This window comes from Montipora capricornis, chromosome 6 (assembly GCF_036669925.1).
Source record: "Montipora capricornis isolate CH-2021 chromosome 6, ASM3666992v2, whole genome shotgun sequence".
Classification (NCBI taxonomy): Eukaryota; Metazoa; Cnidaria; class Anthozoa; order Scleractinia; family Acroporidae; genus Montipora; species Montipora capricornis.
Genome location: NC_090888.1, coordinates 30,758,518 through 30,768,965, shown reverse-complemented (window position 1 = coordinate 30,768,965; position 10,448 = coordinate 30,758,518). Strand labels below are relative to the sequence as shown.

The window sequence follows — 10,448 nt, the reverse complement described above, 5'->3', positions numbered from 1 at the left end:
TTAGGACTGAATTTTAATATGTCGAAATTGGTCTATTCGTGTGATCTTTGACTACAAACAGACAATATTGAATGGGGAAGGCGATCTTTTGGAAAATTTAAAGCGTGGTACAAACAGCCCCGTTCTTTTAAGCTTAAAAACTGCTGTACAGACACAATGTGTCAACTTATTTTGACGCCGATTGTAGATGCGATACCACAGTAAGAGCTTGCAGAGAACATTGACTGTCAAAAATATAAACTTTGGTGGTAGCAGTTATCAGTGATCAAGTTTGAGCTTCCAACTGAATAAATTTGGCAGAAATGTAAGTATAAGTGATCAAACATGTGTTTAGTCACCTTAATTCATTAATTAAAGCAAATTGTTATATTCCCCAACCACTATTAGCAGGGTTGTATTTAAAAGCCGGCAGCCGGCGAAGTTCGCCGGCTTCTCTGTCAGGTTTCGCCGGCTACTTTCATTGTTTGAAGAGTCAAGACTTGTAGAGGAAATGATGTTTATGAGGTCTAAACTACTTGGGCTCAATACAAATAAAAATTTGCAGTGCCTATCTTTTCTGAAAACACATAAAAGACTTCTGACTCAAGGGCAGTTTAAAAACGTTATACTTGAGACTTTCGTTTTGAAAAAATCTTGCCGCGGTGGCGGGAAAGTAGGAACAATATGATTTGTTGTCCGCCATATTGGATTTCGATATCTTTAAACAGCCACCGATTGTATCTTACTTAGACAACTACACAATTCTGCATCGGTGACAATTTTACCTCTTATTTCGATATCAACAGAAGAGGACGCAGAGCCTGCCTTGTTCAGTGCTTGGCATGAGTATTCACCACTGTCAGAAACTTCAACTTTTTCAATAACGAGTATGCTACTGTCACCGTTTTCAGTGATATCGGCCCATGGAATCTTCAAAACGTTATTTTTTTTCCACTTGATTTGCGAAGTAACTTCATTGGTTTTGCAAGTCAATGTCAGTTTATCCCCTTCCAGCATTGTGGGATATGGGTTTGGAGATATCTCAGCAAAGGGAAGTTCTGAGATTAAAATGGCGGAATTCGGTGAGATAAAAATCCTCACAAAATCCAGCCCATTGCTCAAATAAAATGAAATCAGTGTTAATAAAAGGAAAATTTCGACTACAATATAAAGATAATTCCGGTTACCAATCGCTGGGAAAGTAAATGTAACATAGTTTCATGCTGCTCCACTCAGCTTAAAATGAATGCACTTTTAAAAATTACGATTAAAGACCACGTTTCGATACTTCTGCCTAGTGTCTTCTCTAGGGGTGATCTAAAGATTTTATACTACTCCTTTCATAGGATCACTAATGAGCGTCACCTCTTATCAATAAGGTGTAAATAGGTGTAGGGTAAAACTTGAAAAAACCGCCTTATGCAAAGGAATATTGCTCTTTCATGCTCCTTTAAACGCACGCCAAACTGACGTTTGGTTTGTCCGATATTATACTCACGTTGGCAGTCATTGCAAGGACTAGTATACACAGCGTACCTGACACATGTTTACACCTCATTGATAAGAAATAGCGCTAACTCGTGTCATGTAAAGTTCCATCTCCTGGGGAGGTAGGAGGTCATTTGATACTTTCTCCATCCTTATACTTCCTAACAGTAACATTTTTCTTTTCCTGATTGGTCCATGTGCAAATATCATCTAAATACATTTTTCTCTGTCGTCCTCTTGCTTTTGTTCTTTCAACTTTTCCTTCCATTATTACACTTAGCAACTCATCGTGTCTCATGAAATGTCCAAAATATTCTATTTTCCTTTCCTAATTCGTGTACAACAATGTCCGGTTTTTACCAGCCATTTGCAACACTCTCGCAAGCTTCCTTTTCCAGCTAATGTTGATCATTCTTCTCCAACACCACATTTCAAAAGCCTGCAATCTTTTCACCAAGTTTGTGTTTAAGGGCCTACTGACGTGTTTTTTTTTGGGTGAGTTTCTAAGGATGTAATGGTTAAGTAATTTGAGAGAATTTGGCATTATTTTGGTCAGTTTCCAACTTTGGTTCCCAAATATGACGTCATCATACACGCCAATGCTCACGTGACCACTAAAAGAAAACTCTTAATTTTTCTACGTGCTACACAATTTGGGTATTTAATCAGTGGTTTGATAATTTGTCTTCGTTTTTGCATCCAGGCAAGCATGGTTTTCTTTTTATTTTGAAAAATGTTCTTTTTAAAGAGATAAACGATACTGAAATATCCATAACATGTTCAAAAAAGATGATTTGAAAAGAATCAATGCTTAGCTATATTCTGAAATGGGGATGAAACGTGCCATATAAAAAAAAGTGAAAGCACTCCTCGTGACTGGAATAACGTTTGCACAGATTATACGCACATTGAATATATTCAATCCAACGTCAGACTTTAAGGTAAAAGGTTTATCAGGGGCACCCAACGAGAATATAGTTCAAAACCACTTAAACATAGCATTGTTAAACGTATTTTCGTATTTAAGCGTAGATATAGGCATATTTTTATCCCCTAAAAAATTTCATCTGTTCGGATTCCCTAGCTGAAAGTCTAGTGATCCGAAAATTATAGGGATCAAAACTTACCTTTTCGAAAATTTCAGCCAGATAAAAGGCTCTCGAAAATTCTAGGTGACCTTTTTAGGGTAAAAATCCGTTTAAAATGGGCAATTATATGTTTTAGATGTCCGAAAATCCTAGGACAGGCAGGCAAGCAAGGAATTTTACAACAAATGTTTCGAAAATTCTAGATCTCAAATCGTCTTCCGAACAGATGTTTTCCGAAAATTGACGTTGGGTGCCTCTAGTTTATACTAGCCATCCAGTGAATGCAATTTTTAGAATGATATTATATTACATCAAACGATAACAGTATCTCATTTTATCACATTTTAAACGTATTGTGGATTAAAAAAAATATTCATGGACTTGCATGCTAAAAGAAGGTCTGAATAAATAGCGAGGAGGAAACATAACATTGCTCCAATTCTTCAAACACGCAGCAACGCAAACAATAGCAAACAGTTAGGTACCGAACTGAAAAAAATATGTTTTCTTGCTCACTTAAAGTAGGCAGTTGAAAATTAACGAAGACACGGAACTGGCCCTACTAATGATGAGAGGCTCCAATACTTGAGTTCAAAACCCCAGAAATTGTCGTCAAGTATGTTGTAATCTGACAGATGTCTAAAGATACCAGAGGCTCATAAATGAAGGGGTGGCTGTAAGCACGAACCCTTTTTTATTGTTTAAACATTTTCCTCAGAAATAAAAATAACGTTGTTCAAGAAAACGTTCAGCTTTCTCTCCTGCTGTAAATATGTTTTTGCTCTCGAAGCATCGACTTCAGAAAATTGTCATCTAAAGTAAATATGTTGTCCTTGTCTTTGTTGAGGCTGAATATAAAAATCATTGCTGCGGATCGACGACTTTCTGAGGGTCGTCTCTCGTTTGTCGACACTTTCCCTTATTAGTGCAGTGAAATGATCAAGAATATAAATTGAGATATCTTGTGCAAATGGGTAATATTTTTTTATAATAAGCTTGCTATTTAATTTTTTGTTTGTAATGAAATGTGCCCGAAAAAAGGATGTCAATGAGACGGAAAATCTTTTATGACTTTTAACGGGCAGAACTTTCTACTAATTGCTTAATTACCTCATTTTCAGAGCAAAAAAGAAAATTGCCTTTAGATTCGATGCAGTGAAAAACACAGTAGTTCTTGCAATGCTGACGCAATCAAAAAGTGCAGTAAATTTTAAGTACACAATATAGACATCTAAATCATTTTTAGAAAGAGAACAAACCGAGATATTAGCTCCGAAAAGATGAAAGTTCCAATCTGTTTTTCTTGTCTGTTTATATCATAAGTAAATGATAAAAAGTTTCATATCATCATCACTGCAAAGTGTACATTAGATACACTATTCTTAAGAACGAGTTGTCAGTATAACTTCGGTTGGAAAACTCTACGTAGAATAACACAAAAGTCACGTTAATGCTTAATATTTCAAGCCCTGCATCTTCGAATAAAGTTCTGGGTCATTGAAAAACTAACGATTGTTGATTAGATGTCTAACATTCGTTTTCAATGTACATGAATGATTACAAATGTCGCGCAGTTTTCTTTTCTTTTCTTTCAGAATGTAAAAAAGCTGTTGACAAATCAATTAAAATTCCGTCAAGTAATATATGCACTGTTTGCGTTTCTTTACTTCTTTAATCCAACATGAGTAATTTCGTGAATCGTCGCTAGTTTTTTCGGTTTTTCGAGTTTTGTTTGGTTTTGTCAATTCTTTGACTAATCACTCGTGTTCTACCAAGGTGGTGGAGTCAAACTTGTTAACAAATTTCTTCATTACAGCTTAAGTAAGTCATTTGTTATTCCTTTGTTGCTTGAAATCTTTAGATTCCTTCCACTTAAATCCTTTTAACACTCTATATTCCACAAGAACCCAGTTGACAGGCCTGCCTAACCATTTTACTGATTCGAATTCGGTACGCTGTTAGCTAGACGAGCAAAGTTAAAAAATACAAACAGACATTTGAAAACTTTCTCTTATTTTATGAATACCATTAATTCGGTACCTAGTTGAATCACTAGATTCCTCACCTTGAGCTAGAGATCCAAAAGTTTTCAGATGCTGAAACGCGACGCCAAACAGCCATAATTTCAGAAGCAAGCGTTTTGAGAGTGTCATGTCTTAGGAAATTGTTGGTCCTCGCTTGTGTGGCTTTGCCATCTCTAGCGATATGCTTGACTAAATGCAAGGCCCGCCAAAATGTCTCATTATCGTCTGTCGGTGAGTGTTCTACAATAGCTGCCAACCGAAGTCACTTCCTCTTCTGGAGTGCCAAGGATATGAGTCACGACGAAATTTTCGCTCTTATGCAAACTTGCGGTTCGATATTTTAATAACAAAAGGTTTGAATAAGAGTCGAAAACTTGTTAAGAATATTTATGCGTCTCGTGAAAGCTGTCAATATTCAGATTATTGTGATTTAATTGTTGCCCCACATTGCTCCTGTTATGTTTTGCACGTCTGGTAAACGGCTTTTTATTGTCAATGGTATTGGATTGTGTTGAGAAAAGTGTTACAATAAGATGATTGCAGTCTGCAAATGGGCTTACCACTGAACAACTTTCTAATGACATTGGGTTCGATGTTTAGTAATGACCTTGTTTAATAAGTTGATACAAACAATAAACACAAAGGGGAGGGGGATGCATTTGGGTTGACCAGATGAAATGGACCATATCTTCGTGTATTGCTCAAGTGGAAAATCCTACTTCATACGCTCAATCCCATCATATCAAACCAACGTTTGGTCTTAGCAAAAACGTTTGTGGGTTAGCTTTGTAGTTGACCGCTAGCACCCAAATTGGCCATCGCTCGTTGGAAGTTGTGTTAGCGTGACTGTTTGAGATATTATGCTGGATTTTTCTCGTGTCAAATTAAATTATCCTTGTTTGTGGACTTCTTGAAAGTAAGTTTGCTCACCTGTGTCCTGTGTTGATCAAATTATTTCGTGCGCCTTTCCTGCCTGTAAAGTCTGTGACAGACTATAAGGCAAGTGTTATTAACTACTGGCCTTTTTTGTTTGTGGCGTTGTTAACATGTTTTGCCTTGTCTCTAAAATTTCAGCCCAGTCAAAATGGTTTTGAGTAGTAGGCAAGATAGTTCGGAGTAGTAGGCATCTGGCCCTTGCCTGGGATGGGGGGTTCGGGGCATGCTTCCCTGAAATATTTTAAAATTTTGGCTTCAAATGGTGTATCTGGTGCATTTTAGGGGTAAACTCAGCCTCTCTTTTTCACTTTACAGATAACAACACTCAAGAGCTTTTTTCCTGAAATACCTGTTATTTTCCACCAGTAGCTTTATTCAGAAAGTATGAACATCTAGTTGTTCGATATAAACGCGACCATTTGCAGTCGATAAAGGTAAGTTAATAGTCAAAATAATGCAAACCAAGGCGATCCTGAAAACTTTCTCAAGATGATCGGCGCAAAAAACCAGACCAAAGGAATTCGAAGGATTTGAGTTTATTCGAATCTACCAATCGGTGCAACGCGACCATTGGGAACTGCGAGGAGGGGCTGGGAACTGCCAAGGATCGCGTTGCACTGATTGGTAGATTCGAATATACTCAAATGCTTCAAATTCCTTTGGTCTGTTTTTTTGCACCGATCAAGTTGAGAACGTTTTATTATGGTTTTCAGGATCCATTCGCCTTTCTCGGTGAAATTTTTAAAGACGACGAAGCTCAAATTCTGCGAAGGTATGGGGATATCCCTAATCGATCGGATGCTAGTGTTTTTAAGGTGAGAATTTCACTGGTTTGGTGGCAGTTCTAGCTTAAAGTGGACTAGGTCTGGCTGCGGCGGCTGATTGCTGCCTGCCTTGTCTCCTTGGTTAGCCAACCGTCGAGGTCAAATATTCCTCTTGCAAAAAAGCGCTTAAAACAGCAAGAGACGGCGAGAAAAACATGACACATGACTCAGTTAACATTTTCGTCAAACTTTTATTGAATAGTTTGCTTTAAATTCTGTATATTGGAGCAAATTATAACCACTGTATTGTTCATCTGTATTTCTTCTATAAATAACAAAAGATCGATGCTCAGATTTCAATGAACGTCCCTCACAAACAGACGGTGGTCTGCCTGTGGTGCGGGGACATTTTGGTGAGAAATTCGCCTCGAGAGACCGTGAGGATAAAATCAAGCATGTTTGATATTTTTGGACTCGCGAGGAAAATTCCTCATTGTGTGCGGCCATCGTGAGAATCGAGCTGAGCTCGGTCAATCAAGCATCCAAAAAATACATGACATTCTCATGTGACTTCAGTGGTTCAAGATAGCGTTGGAGGAAGAAATTCCGACGCTACTCTGATGCCTGGTGAGAATTCCATGTATTTTATTGGATGCTTGATTGACCGAGCTCAGCTCGATTCTCCCAATGGCTACACACGATGAGGAATTTGCCTCGAGAGGCCAAAAATATCAAACACGTTTGATTTTATCCTAACGGCCTTGCGAGGCGAATTTCTCACCAAAATTTCCCCGCACACGTGAGGAAACGGCCGAGGCAGCGTTTGCACGAAAGCGGTTCCATTTGTAACCGTATCGTTTTCCATGCGGTTACACCTTCTGTTTACACGAAATCGATCGAAACTGTTGCCGAAACCGTGTCGATTTGAAACCGCTGCCAAAATTGGAGCGTTTTCAAAACGATACGGTTTCATCTGTCGTGTAAAACAGTGAAACCGCATCGATTTGAAAATGTTACTATTTTGGTGCGAAATTTGCATTGTTCAATTCAAAATAGTGAATTTGGCACATAGTGCAGCACTCGCTTATAACATTACGACTTTGATTTCCTGGCGAAAACGGTTTCGTCCAAAGACTTCCAAACCGCATCGATTTTGACGCGGTTTCGAAGTAATGGAACCGTGTCAATGTGAAAACCGCTTTCGTGTAAACGCTGCCTGAGCAAACCGTCCTCGCAAGGCAGTTTGCTCAGCAAATTCCCATGCATAACTTACAATGCCAGACCAATTGTTTGGTAACTATGGACGTAAACAGTGGATTACAACTTCTACGCAAAAAACCTCCATTCAACGGCGCTAAATGTTACGTTTGAACATAGTTACTGTGGATGGTTTGAACCATATTTTAGTAGGACTAAAACTGAATTTTAGGGACTGGAAACCAGCAAGAAATACCTTTCTCTGGAACATTGCGGGTATCTACCCTAATGTGGGAAGTCTGTGGCGTTGCAAATAGCAGTTTGATGAGATAATTCAGAACTTCAAGCTGTCAATTTTTTTTGCCTCACGTCTATTATGCAAATTTGCGACGTTCTTGTTGCCGTCGCCGTTCTTAACGACACTCCACGTATTGTGACCTGTTTACAATGCAACAGTAAGGTATGCTTGAGCAGTGATATCCCCTGCCCGAAACACAAGTGTATTTCATAATCTATGTGTAGTTCCTTGTGATGGAACTATTCTCAATCACATTTGCACGTCTTTCCAGCCGTTCAAAATATTGCAAAAAAAGCAAGGTTGTTCAAATCTCACAGTCATGCAACCAGACATTGATTCAATCTTAGCATCAATTTTAGGGAAGGAAGAGGGGGCAGCAATAAAAGTCGGAATCCAGAATCCAGAATCCAGAATCCGGAATCCGGAATCCGGAATCCGGAATCCGGAATCCGGAAACCAGAATCACCCACCATTCGCGAGAATTACAATAACTCAATTTGCTTTGCTAGTGTTCATCCATTGGTTAGTGATTTATCCGGCGGATAGCGTTATCTGCCTTTTTAACAATCAAGGCCTGGTTTCGTGTGCGTCTTGATTATCATCAAGTCTTCTGATTGGAAACCCCCGTAAATAAATAAATCAAAATAGAAATTTCAAGTATTTATTTTTCATGGTCAGGTTTACGTAAAAGTAATAATGTTTGAAATCTATCAAATAACAAAGTTGTGTTTTACCGTCTTTCCTTTCTTTGATTATGTTCTAGTGAGAGTCCATTACCTGGCCAAGAGTAAGAATCTGATATCAGGTATCAGGTTTGTCCCATCAGCATCTGATGTTCAAGAGAAAGTGGGCAGCTACTGAGAAAAGCCTGGTTTTCGAACTCCTTTCAAAGTTAACAGTTTTCAACTAACTGAGAATTTAACTTTCAATTTGAAATGAAAAAGAAAGAGCGAGTTTTTGATGTTTTTCTTTAAAACCACTGTCTATCACGCGTCACGCTGAATTTTACAACTGTCACTGGTCATTATTGTAACCGTGAAGAAAAGAAGTAGTCTGATCACGCATCACGGAAAAACCTTTGCCACTCTCAAAGTAGAGAGGGATGCGTTAGCGTATAATTTAAAGCAAATGGTGATGAATGATACCTTGAAAACTGATGCGTCAGTTTAGAAATTCAGAGTAAGTAAGAACTCAATTTAGGTATGGGTATGATTCCCGTGCTTATTTCCAACGAAAGCAATTCGTGGGAAGGGTGGGTATGACTACCTAAAACTCGATACAAGTCATTTATTCTTACAGCACTACTGGTCTGCTGTTATGTTCCTTCAGGCGAAACTTCCAGGTTTATGAGCGGTGCGTCTTATACCTCACATAAACCAAAGTTTACTGCGAAATCACTAAATGTCACGTGAACTCGTGTAACATTGCGGTTGAAGGAATAAGGCTCCCAGCTGCACGGGAAAGTGTCCTATGGCAAAGATATTCAGTTTGAGATATTATGAGGTTACCAGGAAAAGGTTCAGCCAATTTGGCCATTATAAGAGAATGTCATCACTGTTTAACCCTGGGACATGAACGTATTGAATAGTAATCGGATGTATACCAACTGTTGGCTAACACTATTGATACGATTTGTCGTAAAATTGGAGGTTCTAAACAACAGCTAAGTAATAAACAGGTAGGAAGTGATTGCGATGCTTGCTTCAAAATAAGTTGAAACAAGAATTCTGAGTGAGTTACTTTTCATAGTCGATGAATATGCAATTAGAACGTTTGATGTCGAAAAGTCAAAAACACACGAATTGATGAACTGTCACGCAGGTGTATACATTTGCCCAATTTTTTTTTAATCGCTTGAAAGCTTATCACTTATAGAATTAACGGTGCAAATATTGTTAGATTTGGAGCTTTATCGCATGTTGAAAAACGATGCATTTTAAGGGCACTTTCAGTCAAGTAAAACCAGGCGTCTTGAGGTTGAAATTATTCGGGTTTAAGGGCGGTGCCTAATAATTTTAAGATATTTCTGCCCAGGTGTGTGATTATGCACGAAATTAGATCTTAACAAAACGCTTCCAAACTATTTTGTGGTTTTCCAAAGTTGTTTTTTTAATTGTTTTTATGTATATTTTGAACTGAATAAATTATAAATTTGAAGGAATTCAGCAATTCTCGCGGACGGCTGGTGAATTCAGAGAAAAAAGAGCAAGAACCTTAGTTTGTGGATAACAGTGCAGTAAAATAATATTAGATGGTCTACCAAGAGCCACTCGTCCTATTATTCATATATATCCTTGCAAAACTTTAAAAGTGATTAGTGCAGCAGAAATTCTGCAGCCATCCTCAACTGGTGCCGCAGAAATTCTGCGGCTATAAAATTCTGAGGCCATCTTTAACTGGTGTCTGCAGAATTTCTGAGGCCATCTCTGACTGGGTGGCACAGAAATTCTGAGGCCATCTCTGACTGCTGCTGCAGAAATTCTGAGGCCATCTTTAACTGGTGCCGCAGAAATACTGCGGCCATCCTTTGACTGGCGCCGCAAAAATTCGGCAGCCATCTCTGACTGGTGCCGCAGAAAATTCTGCGGCTATAAAATTATGAGGCCATCTATAAACGAAAATTGGGGGTAACCGCGCATTTTTCCAAGATAGTTTCATGAATATTACAGAGACT

General features: G+C 38.4%; 1 protein-coding gene and 1 long non-coding RNA gene across 2 annotated transcripts in view; one reads left to right on the top strand and one right to left on the bottom strand.

Annotated features, from left to right (window-relative positions):
• The window catches only part of LOC138051950 (uncharacterized), a 27,604-nt gene extending 22,640 nt beyond the window's left edge, over positions 1 to 4,964 (bottom strand). The window contains exon 1 of the mRNA XM_068898290.1: positions 4,621 to 4,964. Coding sequence (XP_068754391.1) covers positions 4,621 to 4,708 — 88 coding nt within the window. The 5' untranslated portion in view covers positions 4,709 to 4,964. The remainder of the gene's footprint in view (positions 1 to 4,620) is intronic.
• Positions 4,244 to 8,652, top strand: LOC138051952 (uncharacterized). The gene is made up of 3 exons (XR_011132961.1): positions 4,244 to 4,376; positions 5,831 to 5,949; positions 8,538 to 8,652. It is a non-coding gene; the product is annotated as an uncharacterized lncRNA (long non-coding RNA).
• The last annotated feature ends 1,796 nt before the right edge of the window (positions 8,653 to 10,448 follow it).